This window comes from Mandrillus leucophaeus, unplaced genomic scaffold (assembly GCF_000951045.1).
Source record: "Mandrillus leucophaeus isolate KB7577 unplaced genomic scaffold, Mleu.le_1.0 Scaffold503, whole genome shotgun sequence".
Lineage (NCBI taxonomy): Eukaryota > Metazoa > Chordata > Mammalia > Primates > Cercopithecidae > Mandrillus > Mandrillus leucophaeus.
Window position 1 is genome coordinate 1,755,382 of NW_012105399.1, and position 22,877 is coordinate 1,778,258.

Sequence of the window (22,877 nt, forward strand, 5' to 3'; positions counted from 1 at the left end):
TATCTATCTGTATCTATATCTACATCTATCTATATCTATATCGAGAGAGATTGAGATTCGCTCTGTCACCCAGACTGGAGTGCAGTGGTATGTTAATAGCTCATTGCAGCCTCGTTCTCCTGGGCTCAAGGGATCCTCCTGCCTCAGACTCCCAAGTAGCTGGGACTACAGGCATGCATCACCATGCCCGGCTAATTTTTTATTTTTTTGTAGAGATGGATCTCACTATGTTGCTCAGGCTGGTCTTGAACCCCTGAGCTCATGTGACCCTCCATCTTGGCCACCCAGTATCAGGACTATAGTTGTGAGCTACCACGCCTGGCCCCAGTTTCTAATAATCAAAGTCATCTAACAATGGAACAAGCAGACTTACAAAAGGGTGACAGCCCAGTCTCTGAAAGTGTCATGGCAGAGGCTGGATGGCTTGTGTGGTGACTCGCAAAGAAAGCAGCCATATTGAGTGCTCCCTATGCTAGGCAACTGTGATACTGAGGCAACTATGAAAAACTAACTCTTTGAATCCTCCCAACAATTTGTAGAGCTGGCTACTATTACCATTTCCATTTTACCGATGAGAAAACTGAGGCACAGGGTACTTTAGTAGCTAAGTTTACATAGCTAGTAAACGGTAGAACCAGGATTCAAACTCAGGCAGTTTGGTCCAAGCTGACATTCCTAGTCACTAAACTCTGCTGTGTTTCCATGTACTTCTTTTTTACACTGTGATAATTAGTCATAAGGCACCATTGTTTTAGCTCTTTTTCCCTTAACCTAAGCTAGTTATTTTCAAACTGAGATAGGGCTCCAGATATCCCATCTCCTCTGTAAAAGACCCAGCTCCATTTACACATCCATGTTCCACCAAAGATTTGGAGAAAAGGGTTAAACCCACTGATCCAGATATATTATAATGACATTAATAGAATTCTGATTTTCTGAGCTTCCTATATCTTGAGCATGTCTTTGTTAATAGAGCTCCCAAGCAGCAACTTACCCTGATTTTTTCTTCATTTTTAAAACAACTGAAAACACATTTTTCCTAACCAGTTCACCTCATGACCTCTTGCTAGGTTTACAATTGTGCTCACCGGCATCTCTGTTCCTCCTGTCCCTCCCTTCTGATCCCCACTCTTTTCTTCTTTCTTTTGAGACAGAGTCTCGCTCTGTCACCCAGGCTGGAGTGCAATGGCGCAATCTCAATCTCGCCTCACAGCAACTTCCACCTCCCAGATTCAAGTGATTCTCATGCCTCAGCCTCTTGAGTGGCTGGGATTACAGGCGCATGCCACCATGCCTGGGTAATTTTTGTATTTTTAGTAGAGATGGGGTTTCACTACGTTGGCCAGGCTGGTCTCGAACTCCTCACCTCGGGCAATCCGCCCACCTCAGTCTCCCAAAGTGCTGGGATTACAGGCGTGAGCCATCGCACCCAGCTGATCCCCACTCTTTTCTTTCTTTCCTTTTTTTGTTGAGACAGTGTCTCACTCTGTCACCGGGCTAGAGTGCAGTGGCGCAATCTTGGTTCACTGCAACCTCCAACTCCTTGGTTCAAGCGATTCTCCTGCCTCAGCCTCCCGAGTAGCTGGGATTACGGGCATGTGCCACCACGCCCAGCTAAGTTTTGTATTTTAGGAGGGACAGGGTTTCACTATGTTGGCCAGGATGGTCTCGATCTCCTGACCTTGTGATCCACCTGCCTCCGCCTCCCAAAGTGCTGGGATTACAGGAGTGAGCCACTGTGTCTGGCCGATCCCCACTCTTTCCTACTACTGAGTTCTTTACCTAACATGCAAGGTAACCATGTCATGCTCCTCCTTGGAGTCCTCTGATAACTTATACTTCACAGCAGTGTTTTATTCCCCACATAGTTCAAAAGAGCATTTTCTGGAAGGCTAAGACAACCGTGAAACACTTATTGGACCACCATTTTCTTTCTTTTACTATAGAATTGAGGAGAGAGTGTTTCCCAAAGCATTTTACCATGCTCCCTGTTCCCCCACTACACATCCCCGGGAACTGGAACAGTGGTGTCAGCCTGCCAGGGTTTGAACTGGCCTCACAACTTGCCAGCCTAGTGACTGTGGGCAGGTCACCCTATGCTGTAGCCTCCCCATCTGTAAGATAGCAACAGCAAGGGTAGGGATGCATCACAGACTCGTTATGAGGGCTACACGAGCTGATATATGGAAACTGCTCAGCAGAGTACATACAATCAAAAGGTGGTAATTACCCTTTGTAACTTATTTTAGAAATACTGTCCTATAGATCTAGTTAAAACTCCCTAGGCAGACACAGCAAACCCTGCAAAAACAGACTCCGTCCTGCCCCTTCCTCCTGTACCCTCTTCCCTTCATGACCCCTTTCTCTCACACACACACACACACACACACACACACCACACACACAACACACACACCAGTGCAAACAAACTGAACTCTGCCTTTCCCTGAAAATACCCTCCCCCCTGCCACACACACAGATCAGTGCAAGCTGAACTCTGCCTCTTCCAGAAAATTCCAACACACACACACAGAGACAGAGATCAGTGCAAACTGAACTCTGCCTTTCCCTGAAAATTCCAACACACACACACACACACACACATCAGTGCAAACTGAATTTCGCCTTTCCCTAAAAATTCCATGTTCTTTCCTGTTTCTGTACCTCAGCACAAGCCGTTCCCTTTGCCTTGTTTCTTGTTTGTCCTGTTCTCTAAACTCTAGGAGCAAAGACTATATCTGGTTTCTGGGAGCAGGGACCCTATCACATTCAGCTTTCCCAGACATGACTCTTTGCTGACAATAGGAACCAGGCTTGGGCCCTTCTGAATGCCATGTTAAATAGGAGCATATCACATTTGTCCAAATCTATAGAATGTACAATACCAAAAATAAGCCCTAATGTAAACTCTGGACTCTGGGTGATAATGATGTGTCAATGTAGGTTCAATAATCATAACAAATGTGCCACTCTGGGAGTGATGTTGATAGTGGAGGAGGATGTACATGCATGGGGCCAGGGGTATATGGAAATTCTCTGTACCTTCCTCTCAATTTTACTGTGAATCTAAAAGTGCTCTAAGAAATCAAAGTCTTAAAACTAAAAATAAAGTCTATTAAAAATTATCTAATAAAATATAGTGGCAAAACAATTAATGTAAATAAAAAAATTAATCAAAAAAATTTTAATCTACTATACATCCTTTCCTAATATAAAGCTATTACAAAATTTATGATATACCTAAACTACTTCTAATGGCAAAGCCAAATATCCACCATAATCTAGTTTCTAAGTCTTCATAAAGGCTAAACATATTGACCTGGGCACAGTGTCTCACATCCATAATCCCAGCAATTTGGGAGGATCGTTTGAGCCCAGGAGTTTGAGACCAGCCTGGGCAATAGAGTGAGATCCCATCCGTACAAAAAAAATTAAAAATTTGCTGGGCATGGTGGCATGTGCCTGTAGTCTCAGCCACTTGGGAGGCTGAGGTGGGAGGATCACTTGAGCCCATGAGCTTGAAGCTGTAGTAAGTCATGATCGTACCACTGCACTCCAGTCTGGGCAATAGAGCAAGACCCTATCTCAATTGAAAAAAAAAAAAAAAAGATTAAATATATTTTGGCTGAGTGTGTGGCTCACACCTGTAATCCCAGCACTTTGGGAGACCAAGGTAGGAAGATCACTTGAGCCAGGAGGTGGAGGCTGAATGAGCCATGATCACGCCACTGCACTCCATCTTGCGCAATAGAGTTAGGCCCCAACACTCCTCCCAAAAAAGACTAAACTTTTTCTTATATCTTAGATTGGTTGTCACCTTCTCCTCTAAAGCAGCATTGGCTCTATTTGAAAAATGACCCAAATACAAATTCAAGGTATGAGGATCAGACCCCTTGTTCACCTCCTCTTACTTCTGCTTTTGGGTGGAGGATGCATTCTTCTTTAAGATGTGTTTGTGCAAAGGAAGAAAAGTATCAGATTACTCTAGCTGATCCTTTAATTCAGGAGTATCTAGAGGATTGATTCACAAAAGGGCACAACTTCAATGTTGTCTGTCATGGAAGGAAAGCACAAAATTCAAAAAGAAAGTGATTTGGTCGAATGCGGATGCACCCATTAGGGCATGTCAAAATAAAGTCGGTATTAAACGCAAACCCCACCTCAGCAATGGAACGTCAATCACACTATACACACACTTGGCACTGCACTGCTTTATTCTTTGTGATAAGGTAGTTGTAGGATGACCCAGGGTTGACTTTTGCCTTCTCACTGAGAAAAACAATGGTCTGTTGAAAGCCATTATTACCACACACATCTCCACACACCATTCGTTATAAACTCTAGCTTGACCTGGTGATTTGGAGCAATGCCTTCTCAGCCCCCAAAATGTTGGCTGCTCTTTCACATCCTTGAATCTTTGATAATCCAGTTCCCCACACTAAAGACGATATGGCCTTCTTTTCTACCTGCTGGATTCAAACATATCCTTCAAGTCTTGGTTCAGAGTGAAGGCGTTGTTCATCTTCCATCAACTCTTTCTCTCTCACCAGCAAGACTGCAGTGTTCAGTGGGCTGGACTGCGCACTGCACAACACTAAGGACAGCCATCGCCTTTTGGGCCTACCCTTGCATTCTATTTTAGCTCGGACCACATTCAATATTCACTGTTTATTTAAAGGCTGGACTCCCCTACTGTTGTGTGCATGTCTTGAAGGTAAAATTGTACCTTATTTATCTTCATTTCACCAAGTTCTAAAAAAGTGTCTGGCACAAGATGTTCAATATTTTCTTTAACAAAAAATGGTTTTTTTTTAAGTTGTTTATTAAGACTCAAATTTGAACAATTATAAATTATTAAACGCAGCACTATACATTTTCCATACAGGAACTCTTTTAATATTTACAACAGCCCTAGGAAGTAAGCATTATTATTCCCATTTTATAGGTAGGAAACTTATGCCTCGAAAGATTCGGTAACTTTTCCATTGTCACCCAGCTAATAAATGACAGAAGAGTGAGCTGGACCCAAGACCAAATTCCAATGCCTATACTTGTAACTACTTAACCACATGCTACACTGTCCCCCAACGCATGTGAGGAATAATTAGTTGCTCTAATTTGAGTGACTGAAAGTACTTAAAAGTAAAAATACTAATTTTCTATAAGAACTTAGACAAGTCTCTTCCCCAACCAGCATTTAAGTTTTTCCTTTATGCCCATGCACATATGCAAATGTGTGTTTAAATGTGTGTACCCTAATGTGTTACCAACGAGAAAAAGACAGCCAGCTACCAATCAACAAGATGAGAACATTTCACACATTTATTCTACTGTGGCAGTTACCAAGCTACTAATACATACCTCCATTGTCCAAGACAGTCTCCTGCACAGAAAAATATACCTAAAAGGAATACCTGATCACTGAAACCAAAGTATAAACACAAAGAACAGCAGGAGACAGATGCATTTCAGGTGAAACAGTTTCTCAGAGAAAAACAGCTAGCCTGTGGAAGATGTCTTTAGAAGGGACTTTCAGAGCAGGAAAGGGGAGAGGAAGATCCTCCTGGGCCCCAACTCCTTTGTAAGCAGGTGGAGAGAGGTCACATACAATCACTTCCAACAGTGATTGCCACCCCTCTTCTGTCATCGAGGTCCTGGGCAATGCTGTCACTTGGACTCTCCAAGAGCCCAGGGACCTAGGACAATGATATACAGCTTTCCCTTGCCCTCAGGAAGGTCTGAGCCTCAGGAGCTTGCAGTCATTCAGTACTGGCAACCACTCAACCAGACCACCTTCCCCACTGATCAATATGTCAGACAGCTCTCAAGACACAGATGCTGAAGTGTGGATTGCTCACAAAAGTCTCTTGTCCTGAATGTCTGTACAACTGAAAAAAGAAGGGCTTGGCTGTCATAAACAACTGCTCTGAAAGTCCCTTCTAAAGAATGATAGCATGACTTTCTTAGTGGTCAGCCCTGCTTTTGCTTAAAAGTCATTTCACAGACAGCATGAAGGCAACGAGGGCTGTGAGGAATCTTAAAAGGAACAAAACCTCTGTTTTACAGGCTCCCACAAAAAGCCTCACTGGTCATGCTCACTCTAAATGCTTTTTCTCTTTATTTGGTGGGTTTTTTTTTTTTTTTTTAAGAGGAAAATACAGAAAAAAAAAAAAAAAAAAAAAAAAAAAAAAGGCAGCTGCATGCATCCGTATGTGGGCGTTTTTCTCCTTAATATGCAGCCAGAATGCCAAAATACCAGCTACCCACTCAGTTGTTTTAAAGAGAGAAAATGACTTTGGTAGGGAGAGTCTCTCATTTTCAACTCCCCCAAAACCTCTTCCCCAGCTGAAATAAAAGGAAACCTGCCACGCCATGCAGCTCTAGGCGTGGTTCACATCAGCACGAATCTCCCCATCCAATGACGGATAAGATCACAGCCATGCTAAGAATAACAGGATTCTTATAAACACATTGTCGCTTAGGCCAAAAAACATGACAGATGCCAAGAAACAGATGGCTGGTCCCTTTGGTGAGTTCTCCTTCACATATCCAACACGCATGCATGCGCGCATGCGCACACAGACACACCCCCTTACCTCTCGCAGCTCCAGTCTCTGGGCCACAGCCTCCAGGCATTCTTGCCCTGTGCTTTCCACCGATAGAGTGCACTCGATAACATTGCTGTCCAGCAGGCGAATCCGTGTAACAAAGCAGTTCTTGCTCAGGACGTTGTAGCGCCGTGTCCGGCGGAGCTTCAGACCAAAAGGCATGGCTATGTGGTCCTCGGATGCCGCCCTCCTATCCTGGCGCACACGCCCCTGAGACGGCCTTAACAGTTTCGTGACTGGAAAATTACACTATCACCTGTGCTCCTCCAGGTAGGGAAAAGGGTGTCCATGCCCAGTGTGGCCCTCTGGAAGATAGCTGTAAATGCAAAAGAAACACCACGGTCATACTCCAGAAGGGACCTGTCAATGGTACCAATATTCCACACACACAGAAGCGCACACCCCCCTGCCAACAGATCACCATCCAGATTTGATAAGCTGCAAGTTCTGGAACTCCTAAGTGTCTTGGCAGAGCCCATGCCCTATGCCTTATCTTACAAGGGTGATACGATAAAAGCTACTTTACAGTTGAAGAAATGAAGGTTCAAAGAGATTAAAGAATTCATTCACAGGTGCACAGTGTAAATGGCAAAGCCAGAATTTAAACCAATGTCTACATAACTTCAGTTCACATGCTTTTTTCACTATGCAATACTGTCCACTCAAGAAAGTGCTAGGAGGCTGGGCGTGGTGACTCGTGCCTATAATCCCAGCATTTTGGGAGGTTGAGGCCGAAGGGTTACTTAAGCCCTGGAGTCCAACACCAGCCTGGACAACACAATGAGACCCTGTCTCTACAAAAATAAAAATAAAAATAAAAAAAATTAGCCAGGCATGATGGCATGTGCCTGTAGTCCCAGCTACTTGGGAGGCTGAGATGGGAGGCTCTCTTGAGCCTGGGAGGCCAAGGCTGCAGTGATCCATGATCATGCCACTGCACTCCAGCTCCGGCAACAGAGTAAGATTCTGTCTCAAATAAAAAAAAAATAAAATAAAATACAAATTAAAAAGCCCACTAGGAGTGGAACTTGAACACTAGTGTTTTGCTTTTTAAATTTCTAAATATATTGTCTCATTCCAACTTCATGAACAACCCTATGGTGTCTATTTTACAGATGAAAAAAGTAAGGTTTAATGACTTAAGTGCCTCACTGAATTTAAAATTTGATCTTATTCCTCCTCACTCTTTGCAACACTGCCTCTTTACTTTTATCAACATTATTTACTTTTATTTTCATGTCTTATGTAAACACTTTATTATTTACTTAGAATGAATGATAAAGTGGTGGGAATATGCATTTAATATAATCAGCTACTTCCTTTTTTTTTTTTTTTTCTTTTTTTTGAGATACAGTCTCACCTTGTTGCCCAGGCTGGAGTGCAGTGGTGCAATCTTGGCTCAGTGCAACCTCCACCTCTCAGGATCAAGAGATTCTCCTGCCTCAGCTTCCCAAGTAGCTGGCATTACAGGCACCTGCCACCACACCTATTTTTTATTATTTTTTTTTTAGTAGAGATGGGGTTTTACCATGTTGGCCAGGCTAGTCTTGAACTCCTGAACTCATGTGATTCACCTGCTTTGGTTTCCCAAAGTACTGGGGTTACAAGCGTGAGCCAACACACCTGGCCAGCTACTTCCATTTTTTTTTTTTAATGGAAAGATATGAATTCTTCAAAGCACTTAAAAATCACAACTCTTTGTCCTTTTTTCAACAAATATTTAGACAGATGTGGGGAACCACCCTACTATCATCTTGTTCCTTTACAAAATCTTGATGCAAAAGTCCTGTAACCAAATCACAGATAATTTAACTTACTATTATAGTAACAAGACTTATTGACACCCTGATGTCCCACCAAATGAAAATGATGACATTATTGCCATGGATAACACAAGAATAAAATAACAACAAAAGTGGCCTTATTCCTCCATCCTGAGCCAGCAATCTTGCTGGGAGGCTCATCACATTTGTCTTTCAAAGAAGCCAGAAATGTCCAGAAAGCTTTTCTGTCCAAATGTTCTGTTCTCCATTAAGCCCAACGGACTATCTCTTGCTCATCTGATTGTTTTGTTAACTAGATTCAGGCAGATCCACTCAGAATTTATACTCTTCATCCATCTGCCCACACAGAATTACCTACCCCCTGAGCCCCAAGACACTTGGATGTACAAATAGGAATAGCTACTACTTGTAGGAATTCTTAAATTAATAAATAAAATGGCTTCAATATTTACAAACCACTCCCTGCCGGTCCTCATGCCTCACAGGGGTTGTCAGGGTATAACCCTGCAACACAGCAAAACACATTCCCCAGCCTCCCACAGCAGGTCTTTGATACTTGCCGTGGGCACATTCCTTAACATGACAGGTATATGTTTTATGATGGCTTAAAATACATATGCTAGAAACTCTGGCTTGGTAAAATATATTAACATTTCTAAATCACTTTATGTTGGCAGAGTATCATGTTTACCTCTAAGGTAAGCCAGTCTGATCTCTTGATAGGTACGGAAAAGAATATGAAATGACCCACCCACCCCCAACCCCAAGAAAAACAGTGGGGGGAGCCAAAATTCAAATACACAGTCCTTAGGTGTTTACTACTCATGAGTTTCCCTCAACTTATTAAAGCACAGAAGAGAAGAGGCCAATATTCAATTCCTGCATTAACCAGAGAGCCTCAAACAGAGAAAAATATTTGCTCTGTGGGCACAAGCCACATTTCTAATCCTGAGCCAGGCACTTTACATTTGGGTGTGTGTCTCACTGTAAACACCTAGGAAAGAATGTGGCTGGCTTGGTACACACTGCTCCCAGCAAAAACAATCTCTACTACATATTCTATGGGACATCATTCGCAATGCATAACTAGTGAAATAAAAAGCAAACTTTAAACAACATGTATAGATGACTGCAATTTTTGTGATAAACAAAAACACAGAAAAAGGAAAGAATGTAAGTGCGGCAAAATTATTATCTCAGAGCTACTTGATATTAAATAGAATTCTAACCTTGTATATTTCTATTTCTAACCTTGTATTGTTCTAGCATCTTACAGCTGTCTTACATTATTTTTGTAAATAAAGATTATTTTAAAGTACATTATCTACTGAAAATGGTGTATCAGGAACAATGGCTTTATATTCATGGCTAGCAGATAATCTGGTAATATATCTCCTAGAAAATACATATTTTGATTTCTAAAAGACTTTTAAAATCTCCAGTTGACAAAAATACTTGCAAGATATGGTATCAACAAAATGTTATAAGAAAACTGGTCTGATCCTTTTAAAAATCAATGTCATGAAACAAAAATTGAGCATGGGGAGGGGGAGGTAGTACAGGCTGCTTCAGAGTAAAACAGATTTACGAATTATGAAAACGAAATGTAGTGTGTGAACCCTGATTAAATCCAGGTGTGGAAAAAAAAATACCTGTAAAAAATACAGATAATTAGGAAAGTTTGAAATAGAAAATAGAAATTAGATGACATTAATGTATTTTTATTAATTTTCTTCAGATTTTGATAGAATTGTGATTATATAGGAGAATAGACAGAATTGTGTTAAGAGATGCCAGTGGATATATCAGGGTTTATAAAAAAAGTCATGATGCCTGTAACTTACTTTCCAATGTTTTTTTGAAAAACCAACACACAGCTGGGTGCGGTGGCTCACGCCTGTAATCCTAGCACTTTGGGAGGCCAAGACAGATGGATCACCTGAGGTCAAGAGCTTGAGACCAGCCTGGCCAACATGATGAAACCCCGTCTCTACCAAAAATACAAAAATTAGCCAGTCATGGTGGTGTGTGCCTGTGATCCCAGCTACTCGGGAGGCTGAGGCAGGAGAATCGCTTGAACCCAGGAGGCGGAGGTTGCAGTGAGCTGAGATGGCACTATTGCATTACAGCCTGAGCAACAGAGCAAAAAATCCACCTCAAAAAAAAAAAAAAAAAAGAAAAAGAAAAGAAAAGGAAAACCAACACATACACCATACACACATAAGCACATCTATAAATTCAAAGTTAAAACAAATACACAAAATGTTAACAGTTGTTGAATCTAACTGTGAGTATACAGACATTCACTCTACTGTTCTTTTAGGTTTTGTATATACCTAAAAGTTTTCATAATCAAAAGTGAAAAAGAAGGCAATCCTTAGTGCAGGTAGTAAACATGCTCACACCTAATCACTGCTGAATTTAAATGATGCTGCCTCTTTCTATGGACTTCTCTGATCCTTAGTATCACAGGTAGTCTGTTCTGTCTGAACTCCCACAGCCATTGGTGCTTATTTTAACATACTAATCTAGCTTATGTTAAAAATATCAGCACACTTTGACACTAAACTCCCTCAGAGTTAGAAACACATTTTTTTCACCTCTAACATACACATCATTTACCTACATTAAAAGTTCATGACATTTTCACCCAGGACTTGCATAGCCACAGAGCTGTGCTTCTGGAAAGAACTTTCAGGCACTCATTTAAGACATCTCTTACCTTTAGGAATGGCTACACCTAAATTATCCCAGGTAAACAATCTGCTTGACACTAATCTATAATAATAGGATTAGAGAAAAAGATCTCTTAGTCCTTTTCATTTCAATATTTTTATACTCTGTGAATTTATCCACTACTTTTAAGTTCTCAAAAAAGCCATAGCACATATGTTAAAATTCCATCTTTTACCCATCCACACAGGCACAGAGCTCCACCTCAAATGTAACTCAGCTCCCTGCTATATTTTATGCCCAATAGGAATACCTCTGCTTTGTCATTAGAACAGGGAGTAAAATATCTACTATAAAGTAGACTTGATGTGAAATCCACTCTAAGCATCTCCTTTCTGTTAAATAGTCGGGCTCCTGGAACCTTTCCAACTTTCCCCATGTGGCTCTCTGGGGCCCCATCATATTCATTTGATCACATATACATTATAAAACCTGGAACTAAATGCCACATGCTCATAGGAATGTCACATGTTTAGACACTTTAGATTTTCCTAATAAAAACTTTTTCAAAAGAGTTATCTCTTATAACTCTTGAAAAATGAGGGCTCTTTATAGAGCCCTCATTCTATTTACTGTAAGTTCTACTTTTTTAAGAGAAAGGTCCGTTAAAAATAAAAAGTCAAAGAGTCAGCCCTAATGGAAACTACGACTTAGGGTGCTAGAGATGTGCCAATTTAGGTTCAATAACTGCTGTAACCAAGGAACCACTCTAGTGGGGGATGGTGATAGTGGGGGAGCACGGGGAAAGGCGGGGGTATGTGGGAAATCTTTAAGACTTCCCTTCAATTTTGCCATGAACTTAAAAGTGCTCCCAAAAATCAAGTCTATTTTTTAAAATAAACAGAAATAAGCTACTTAATAGTTCTGTTGACCTATTCTTTAAGAACATATCTAATAAATACTATTAAGTTGCAACTCTTGCTGAGACCCAGTCATAGAAATTAAAGAAACTATACAAATATGGCAGGCCAAAGTGGGAGGGTCACTTAAGTCCAGGATTTCAAGAACAGCCTGGGCAAAATAGCAAGACTTTGACCCTACAAAATAAAAATAAAAACAATAGCTGGACATGGTTTTGTGTACCTGCAGTCTCAGCTACTTGAAAGGCTGAGGCAGGAGGATCACTTGAGCCCAGGAATTTGAGGCTGCAGTGAACTATAATTATGCCACCACACTCCAGCTGGGCAACAGAGCAAGACTCTATTTCTAAGTAAAATATAGATCATAAAGCTAACAATGCTGACTCCTAATTTTTTTCAATACTGTGATTTTTTTCTAATTTCAAAACAATCTTCTAACCCTCTTTTTCCTAAGAGCATCTTATAAAGAAAGTAACCTGGGACACTATTGGGGTGATGGTTATACTAAAAGCCCAGACTTCACCATTATGCAATACAGCCATGTAAAAAAAACTGCACTTGGCCAGGCACGGTGGCTCAGCCCTGTAATCCCAACACTTTGGGAGGCCGGGACGAGTGATCACTTGAGGTCAGGAGTTCAGGACCAGCCTGGCTAACATGGTAAAACCCTGTCTCTACTAAAAATACAAAAAATTAGCCAGGTGTGGTGGCGGATGCCTGTAATCCCAGCTACTCGGGAGGCTGAGGCAGGAGAATCACTTGAATCCGGGAGGCAGAGGTTTCAGTGAACCAAGATCGTGCCACTGCACTCCAGCCTGGGTGAGAAGAGCAAAATTCCATCTCAAAAAACAAACAAACAAAAAAACTGCACTTGAACCCCCTAAATCTATTTAAAAAATAAAAATAAAAAAAGACTTAGATTTTCACCCTTCCGTGATGAAAGTAATTCGGAATACAAAGCACGGGGGAATGACAGGGAAAGTGCAGTAAACTCTCTGAACTCTTCAGCTTCCAGGGTCTTTGTCTCAGTAAAGCCACTGGAAACTGAAAGCTGAAGACTAAAGAGAGGGAAAAATCCTCATTCGACTGAAGTTGAGCCGAGGGGTTCTAAGAACCAAGGTTTACTATTAGGGAGAGGAACACGCACAAACTTTCATGCAAGTACTGGCTTTAACCAGAGAGGGGCAGAATGAATGGCAAAGTACTTATCCTCTTTTAGCCTCAGTTTACTCACCTATGAAATTAATACCTACCCCACCTATTTGTGAGAAGTGAGAAAATAGTTCTAGTGAGCACTCAGGAAGTGTGGGCAAGTGTACTTCCTACTCTTCTCATAGTTTCAGAGTATGCTAGGTTTGCTCAAAGCATGGCCAAGGAGTTGTGTAAAGAGGAAATTGAGTACTTCACCACCTACTGTAGAGAAAGTCTTTTTAAAGGTTAAAAACGAAGGTAGGGGGTGGGGCAGCAAAACAGAGTTTAACATGAAGCTATGACAATCCCATGGAAACAATGACCAAGTAGAATGCTGAATCATGCATTTTCTTAGTTCAACCACTGCTACCTGGTTATCCCACAAACTCAGACACCTGAAGCATAAAGGAGAAAATCTCGGACCAAATGTCCTCTGAAGAGCCCATCCTGGATGGGAAGATTTCTTATTCTAGCCAATAGCATGTGTACAGCAATCCCAACCAGTGTTGCGATTGTCCTTTTTTCCCCAGGGGAAATTGATACGAAATTCCCTTGGTCTTATAAAATCCATGAGGCCGTGTCTCTACAGCTTCTGGTGTATCACAGAGTCTCTCATCCTACGATCACTCTCATGTGTGTCTCAGCTCCCCAGTCAGAGTCCTGAAGGGAAAGACCCGTATTGGAGTCAGCTTTGTGGCCTTCTATAATCATAACATGGAGCTTTATACATGGCAGGAAGTGAAATAAATGTTTGTCATTGATATGGTTTGAATACATGTCCTCACCAAATATCATGTTGAATTGTAATTCCCCGATGTCAGAGGTGTCCAGGCCATAGGGGTGGCTCCCTTCTGGCTTGGTGCTATCCTCAGGATACTGAGTTCTTCTGAGATCTAGTTGTTGTAAAGTCTGGCACCTCCCCCGACCCCGCTCGCTCTCTTGCCCCCTCCTCTCCTGCCATATGCAACACCTGCTCCCCTCCTTCACCTTCCACCATGATTGAAAGCTCCAGGAGGCCCTCACCAGAAGCAGAGCGGATGCTGGTGCCATGCTTCCCATAGAGCCTGCAGAAGCATGAGCCAATTCAACCTCTTTTCTTGTAAGTTACCCAGTGTCAGGTATTTCTTCACAGCCATGCAAGAACAGACTAACACAGTCATTACGAAGAAAGAATGAATCCTGAGATCACTGGGTTTTTGACACTAAGGCAGGGCAGGAGTCTCCAGCATGACCTCAGTGACCTGGAGCCTTAGATGGGTTTGAGTTTTGGGTTCTTAAGAGAGGGTTAAGCTACAAAGAAAAAGGATGAGAGTTAAGTTATTCCACTCACTCATGCTTTTTCAGGGGAAAAAATTGAACTTGGGTTTCCAAAAGAACATTCCCACCACCCAAGTTTTCCTTTTCTAGCCCCCGATCTGTCTTATACTGGGGTATTCTCACAGACAGAGATTGCACATCCAGACAAGTTCCTTGCAACAAATACAATGGAACTACTGAGATGATAAAAAGTGTTTTAGTGTGCCCATGCTTGCTGAAAGCAATTTGTTGGGATATTTGCTCTGTAAACATCACATTTTAAAGGTCTTTTACATAGAATAGACTACATTGCAAGAGAACATAGAGAAAACCTCAGTCACTTCTAAAATTCACTTCTGAGTAGTCAATCAGCTTCCTAAACTCTAAAGTGTAAGTTTCCATCTTTACCTATGAACTGTGCATTTCCAGTATTTTGTTCTCTCATTTTTAATTAAAAAAAAAAATCTTCAAAGTTAAAAACACAAAGCAAAGAAAGACAGCTTTCTCACAATTTAGAAAAGGTCATTTGGCAGAGCAAATAAATCTTTAAATATGATGGGTAAGAAGAGGAGAGATCTTTCACAAATATCAACCAAATGCAGCATGTTCCTCTTTATTGAATTACCTGCACAGTCTATTTAGTGTTTTATTGAATTACCTGCACAGTCTATTTAGTGTTTTATTGAATTACCTGCACAGGCAAATGAAAGACAGTAGTTCAAATCCAAATCCTAAACATGGTCACCGCACTTTCTTTTTAGTCTCCATGCTATACTATGTATACTTAACTCTTTATTTTTTTCTTAAAGGTAAGTTCTGAACTTGCCAAAAGAAGCTAACTGCTATTCAATTACATCCTATATTTATCAACAGTCTTTGGAATTTCTCCAGCATTCCATATTATTACAACTCCCAAGGACATTTCACAGACCTGTGTAATCTTGGTGAGGGTGTAAGAAAGGAAAAACTGATGCAGCTAGTCTGTGCTGTGTATAAACCTGCATACGGCACAGCTCAGTTTTGATAGTACTAGGTCATTTTCCTAAGGAAAGGCTAAAAAAAGTAATGAGGTGGGAGGGGATGGGAAAGAATATTGAAAATGTCTACTCTTATTTTCCTTTAAAGGAAGGCAGAAAGGAAATTAGTTTTGTGCAGTGCAAATGAAATTATTAGTTTTTTCTATCAATCAGTTTTAGAGCTGTACAGTACCCAAATCATATCCATACATCAAATTATTTTTAGCCAAGTAAAGCTTTTTCCGCAAGGTTTAAAACACAAGCCCCTAACTTTAGTTGCTAATGAAAATGACATCAACAACAAAGACTTTAAAAAGCACATTTTAAGATTCCGTTATTTCCCTCCTAACTCACTTTTAGTCAGTGGTGAGATGGAAACTTGTCCTAAAACACATTTTCCATCTTTCTTACGCACTAACCATGTAAATGACCTTTCAAGCCTTTCTAAAGCTGTATGTGAAATTGGAAAAGAAAGATTCCTGCTGTGTTATAACTCATTACAGTAATACCTCACCTATATGAAACGTGGCTACACAGCAACCTGATCTATGCAGAACACAGCCAAAAACCAAGAAATGCAGCCAAAACATCCTTTGAGCAGTTAAATATCACCAAATTCTTAATTCCAACATCATACAAAAGAACACCCTCAGTTCATTTACTCTAACTTTAAGTAAAGTTCTTTACAAGTTCCTTGACCTTGCTTTTAGCTCTTAACAGATTTCAAAGAGACAAGGGGCTGTTATTACAGACAAGCACATTGACATGGGATAAAAAATGGCAACAAGGTAGGTGACACGTAAATGATTAAAATACACACTCCAGAGCATACAAATCAGTGTCCAAAATGCCCTGTAGTAAATAGGAACAATTAAATAGTATCCAGCATAATCTGTTTAAGAAGGAAGAAAATAAATACATTTTTAAGTAAGTCCCACCCATGGTGGTTAAAAAGCCTCCATAATCCGGAAGCACTTTCACCAGATAGGTGGTTCTCTATCTTGTACATCCCTAACACTGTGAACTCTTGGGGTAAGGGGGTGGCTTCAAGAGGCAATCTTCTAGGAGGACAAGTTAGTCTGAAAAAGCTCCCCCAGTTATTGTTTTAAAAGATCATTTCTCCACCCCCTGCTTTAAGGATTACTGTCTTGAGATTTCTAGAGAGACATAATTTTCCCACAGGAAGCAACTTAGAACAGGGAAGTTTTCATTTTTGACCTTAGCGAAACTTTCCTCTGAAGGCATTCGAAGTACATCTTGAATACTTATGGATAAAATAATGTTGTCTGGGATTTGCTTTTAAAATCACAGGGGTTTGGGAACTGGGTGGGGGTGCAGATGAGGCACCACTATGAGTTGACAGCCCTTGAAGGTGGGAGACAGGTATGTCAGGGGTCTCACCATTCTCTACAGCTTTGTATGTGCCTAAAATTTCCATAATAATAAGCTGGGGTTTGTAAAATAAAAAAATTTATTAAGTGATACTTTTTAAAGTAACCTGGTAAAACAGATAACAGTGCTCACTTTTTTACATTACAAGAAAAAAACAGTCAGAATTTTCCCTCCAAACTAACTCCTTTGTCCTTCCAAAATAGAACCTGGGTTTCACTAGATAAACGGAAAGGAATAGTTTTTCCCTTCATTATTAAAAGGCAGTAGGAAAAATTCTTCCTGTAAGTAAAATGACAAATTCTTTAAAACGTAAAGTACCACCAACTGGGCATAAAATAAAGGACTCTTCCTGGTCCAGTTTGCATAATCAATTCCATCAGAATACCTGACTCTGGTTTACTCTCAAATGAGCTTTGTCTAGTCACGCCAGGAATGCTTTGTTGTAAGACACCCCACCCTTCTTTGAGAGACATGCAATCCGCAACTCTTCAATTCCAGTTTTTTTTGCTGTCAGTATCTATATCCACAATGATGTATGTCCTAGAATGTCAGAGCTTATTAAACCTAAAAATCAGAATGGGAAATTCCCCACAAGTGTCAGAGCACTAAGAAGGTGATAATGAGCACCGCCATTTATGAAGCAGACACACTGATGGGGCACTCTGCTGAGCACAATCTCAACAGCCCTATGATGACAGAGCTAGTCTTGCTACACCACCCCATTTTACAGACTAAGGACTGAGGCTAAAGAGAGGAAATAACTTCCTCCACAATCACTCAGCGACTAAAGACAATCAAGTTCAAACCCAGAGCTCCATTTGACCCCATTTTCTTACCCAATGAACCATGCTGATATGACACAGAAAGAGGGTTATCAGCTATGACCTTATGATATAAAAGTAACAATGACAATAGCAAGCACCCACATTCTATAAAAAACAACTGTGACATACCATCAGCAGTTTATCTTTGCTCACCCACAGTGGACATTACTCAGATATGGTGGAGGGGACCCTGAGGCTGGGACCCAATTTCAGCCCGAGGAAGCCGTATCCAGAAGGCAAGGTAGCAGAATCAGGGTCCCATCCCAGCCGTAGCACCCTGCCAGAGCCTCTTACCTAGATGGCTTATTCTACTGTGCCACTGTGTTGTGGAGTGAGAGAACCTGAGCATATCGCGTAGAACCTCTTCAAAAACCAATTTGAAAAACACAATCACAAAAGCAAATGGAAAGGTTTTCCAGCCAGAGCATACATATGACTCACTCATCAAATCAAAAGAAACTCGCTGAGGATAAACACACCTTTAGCTTGCTTAGCTCTTTTCCGGAGATATGCGCCCCACAGGGACAGAAGTAGCCAAGGAAGAAGCACTATCCAGGAGAGACAGTTCCATGTGACCTCCCTCAGCAAAGCTTTCCACACCTTCCTTTCCCCTGTTTCCTTCCTCCCATGCCTGAGTGAGCTCCCTCAACTTCCCTCCCATGTCTAGGGTGTCACTTCCTATCTAAATAGTGAGCAGCAGCCAAGCCACTCTGCTAGCTCTCTCCATCTGGGTCTGAGCATCCAGCACTGAGCTTCCCTGGGAATGTCGCCTCATTTGCTGGTTTCTCCAGCCCCAACAGTGAGCCTCACCCAGAAGCAGTCATTTCCATGCCTAAGTCACTTACACACTGCATAACCATGGGTCCGAAGCTGGTTCGCTCCCTGAATTTCTAACACGGGGATGAAAACAGTCCCCACCACCTAGAGTTGTTGGGAGGGTTATAAGTTAATAATCTATAAATTCCTGGCACATGGTAAGCACTGTTTATGTGTTTGCCATCACTGCCGTTCTTATCCTTGCTACTTCACAGAATACTGCAGGAAGCCCAAGGAAACATACTGACTGCTAAATACCACAGCTGTAAAAATGTTTCCCCAACAAGCCAATAGTTACAGACCAGAGAATTTTTAAAGTTAAGGCTGCTTATCACAAGGAGAAAAAATATGAAACCAAAACATGCAACTACAGGTCCCACTGACTGGGAACCGTGACAGGGTGCCCAGTGGGTTTCAGATCTGTGACCACTCCAGTGAATCAGGAGTACAACCACCAAGTGGATTCTAGTGTATAATGCAATCGCTTCTCCAGAGCCAAGAAGCTGAATCAGAGGGGAGAAAGAATGAAAACAGGTATGAACTAGTGTCAGCTGTTAAAGAGTTGTATAATCCCAACTGATGTAATCAAATGTTAATTACTAATAGGGAAAAACAAAGCTTCTAAACAGACATGGTCGTGCTGCTTCTTAAAGGTGTACCATGGCCACACATGCACGCACACGCACCACAAACCCATTACAATTGTTCTTTCTTTTCTCTGTCCCCTGACTTGTAAAGACACACAACACACACATACCCCACACTACTTAAGTGGACACTTGCAACAACTTATGTTGTACTAAGTAGCTCTCAGTGACATTACAAAGAAAAAGAACCTGTCTAATGCTAGCACAATAACTTTACTGCTGTAAAAATAATTTGTTAGCATATTATCATTCCTGTTACCATCGGTGACCTCAAAACAAGATTTGTTCAGCTGCTTGCATCAGTGCTGAGCAAGCCTGGGCCTCAAGGGACGAGATACTGCATGTGGGGATGGCTCTTCCCCTGTCTGCAACCCTGTAGGGTGTAAGCACATTAAGGAACAAGACGGCAAAAGTCAGGTGCTTCAGTTTTCAAGTGGGACTCTTAGCTCTTAAAAACTGCAAGACTTAACTGTGTACAATTTCTAACAAATTTGTATCTAATAAATACAGCAAATACTACACAGTAAACCTAAGTCAAGAGACTCATTTTGCTCTTCTGATTCACGTTTCAGAATGCTAAGAATTTCAAACCTCCCTGGTTAGAATAAACACCATTTACTAAAATTGTTGTACATAAGAAAAGAAATCTGTGGAAAAATAAATGTGTATTTCTTCTTCAATTAGATTATAAAAGGGCAGAAAGCAACAAAGTTTTATATAGTATTTGCACCCCAAATCCCTTTGCACTATAATTAGCACTGACTCTGAACTCAGCAATGTCACTCTAGGGAAACTTTCGTTGGAAATAAAAGCAATGAATCTTAAAAATTCTGTATAAGGATGCTGCATTCAACGTCATCTGCAGTAGAGGGTGGCAACTCGTAACAACCTGAGTATCCATCATACATAGTTGAAGTACATTTTGGCATATCTACATTATTTAGGCTATTCTGCAGTTATTAAAAATTAGTTCAATCTATATTAGCTCTGAACAATGCTCATGATATGTTACTAAGTAGGAAAAGCTGCAGAGTAATATATAAGGCAAAACCAAAGCAAATAAACCAGTTACCTTGTATATGTTTAGGTTTATATGAGCTTGGAGAAAACCATGGAGTATTTCCATACTCAGAGGGATAAGAGGAGGAACAGAGAAGAAACATCTACTTTCTCTTACACAATCTTTGGATTATCACCATTGTATTTGGAGGGGAAAAAACAAAAAACAAAAAACAAATCTTAATCACCTAACACATATGGCTCCTCCTAAATACTACATATAAGAAAATTTGGAAGAAGTGTTCCTTCAGTAGAACATTCATGATTCATTGGTCATTTCAGCTATAATAGCCTTTAAATGATTACTATGTGCCAAGAAGTGTGCTAAAGACTTTTACATGTATTTTCTCATTTATCTTCACATGCCCAATTTATAGATAAGGAAACTGAGGCTACATAACCTGGCCAAGGCTCCAGAGCTAGCAGGTGGCAAAGGCTGGCTCCAAAGCTCAATCTTTGCCCATTAGGTTATACCATAAGATGTACGTTTACATAATAAAATAAGTAACAATATGTAATTATTTATTAATAAATAATATTTAGAGCACTCTTCCATTATCACATGGCTTTCAGCACCATATACAATCATACATTGACTAAAAACAAAACGTACACAGTAGTACATTTTGCTTTAAAAACAAAAACAGGATCAAGCATTCCTTTTTAAAATTAGAATTTTTTGGTCTGGCACAGTGGCTCATGCCTGTAATCCCGGGACTTTGGGAGATCGAGGTGGAATGATCACTAGAGTCCAGGAGTTTGTGACCAGCCTGGTCAACATAGCAAGACCCACATCTCTACAAAAAATTTAAAAATTAACTGAATGTGGTGGTACATGCGTGTAGTCCCAGCTACTTAGGAGGCTGAGGCAGGAGGATTGCTTGAGCCTAGGAGCTCAAGGCTACAGTGAGCTATTGCATCACTGCCCTCCAAATGGGGCAACAGAACAAAAACCTTTTTTTTTGAGATGGAGTCTCACTCTGTCACCCAGGCTGGAGTGCAATGGCGTGATCTCAGCTCACTGCAACCTCTGTCTCCCAAGTTCAAGCGATTCTCCTGTCTCAGTTTCCCAAGTAGCTGGGATTATAGGCGCCCACCACCATGCCTGGCTAATTTTTGTATTTTTAGTGGAGATGGGGTTTCACCATGTTGGCCAGGCTGGTCTCAAACTCCCGACCTCAGTGGATCTACTGCCTCGGCCTCCCAAATTGCTGGGATTACAGGCGTGAGCCGTCGCACCTGACCCTGTCTTTATTATCCCCCCCAAAAAAAAAAAAAAAAAGATTTATTAAAACAGCTTATGTCCTGAAATTTATTCTTTTGAATTATTAGGATTTGAAAGCTCAGTCTTTTTCTACTTTACCTAAATATTTTAATAACCTTTAATTTTTCTGATTATAAATTCATTATAAGAATATTGGAAATGATAGAAAGCTAAAAGAAAAAAAATCAACCATGTCACCACCCAGAAAGGACCAATATTAAAATGTCTGCATATTTTATTCCATTATTTTAATTAAGTATATGTTTAATTCATTGTGTAACTGAGATTGTATCATCTTATTTGATCTCTTTCATCATTTATGATTACTATGTATTATTTTCTCATGCTATTAAAAATTTTTCAAAAACAATTTTAAACTGTTGCGTAATATTCCAGTGTATGGCTCACCATTTATGTAACCATTTGCTATTGTTGACAACTTAGGCTGGTTCTAATTTTTTGCTATTTTTCAAAAAGAGTAACCTATACTTCTGATTCTTTCTTTGGAATAGATTCTTCAAGACTGTTATCAAGTCAAAAACTACACATTTTTAGAAGTCTCTTATTGCATACTCCTAAATTGCTTCCCAAATAAATGTTAAATGCAGAGGCTATCACAAATGACTATGATTTCCATTTCTTCACTTGTAAGATGACTGAAACAATGTTTTCTTAACCACTTCAATAAAAAGAAAAGACCCACACTTGCAGTCAAAAGAACCAAGTTCTTGCTATATCTTTTTTCTCTTACTGGGTTACCTTAAGCATGGTTCCTCAAGATGGCAGAAAAGCTTTAGTAAAGGAGAATATCGATCCCAAAAGGGATACCTCAAAGTCTCAACGTCCTCATGTGAAGGAAGTTTAAGAAATAGAAAGCCTCCCAAAACCCAGTCTGTAACACACAGGGGAACTGTGAACCTCAGGCACAGCCTGGGTATGATCAACCATCAAAAATATCAACAATCCCATCTCTCAGTAGCTACAGTGCCATGTCACAGCACCTCCACCTCAGAAGCAGATCTAAGGACAGGTTTTGAGAAATGTAATACTGTTGCCCCCCACCAAGTGTTAACTACAGAAACATTACTTGGCCCAAACATCAAATGACTGTAGTCCCTTATATTTATATATCATTTCCTCAAAAACCATTATCTGAACAGCACAGAATATTGATTTCAATATTCCCCAAAGAACAAGAAAAGATACCCTCTCTGCCTACCAAGTCATATGAAGTGATAGGTAAGGATAAAAACAGAGCAGCAGACACGCTGGGTGGCTGGGAAGAGAAGAGTCCACACAGAGGCAAGGACAAGAAAGAAACAAGAAGTGGATGAAAATTTGCAATCATCCACACAGTGTTCTAGGGCTCAGGATAATCTACAAAACA

The 22,877-nt window shown here is 40.6% G+C and overlaps 1 protein-coding gene across 1 annotated transcript in view; it reads right to left on the reverse strand.

The window, feature by feature from the left end:
* PTPN14 (protein tyrosine phosphatase, non-receptor type 14) overlaps positions 1 to 6,933 on the reverse strand; it is a 138,029-nt gene extending 131,096 nt beyond the window's left edge. Inside the window, exon 1 of the mRNA XM_011996159.1 lies at positions 6,597 to 6,933. Within this exon, the coding sequence (XP_011851549.1) occupies positions 6,597 to 6,770 (174 nt within the window). The 5' untranslated portion in view covers positions 6,771 to 6,933. The remainder of the gene's footprint in view (positions 1 to 6,596) is intronic.
* Positions 6,934 to 22,877: the final 15,944 nt, after the last annotated feature.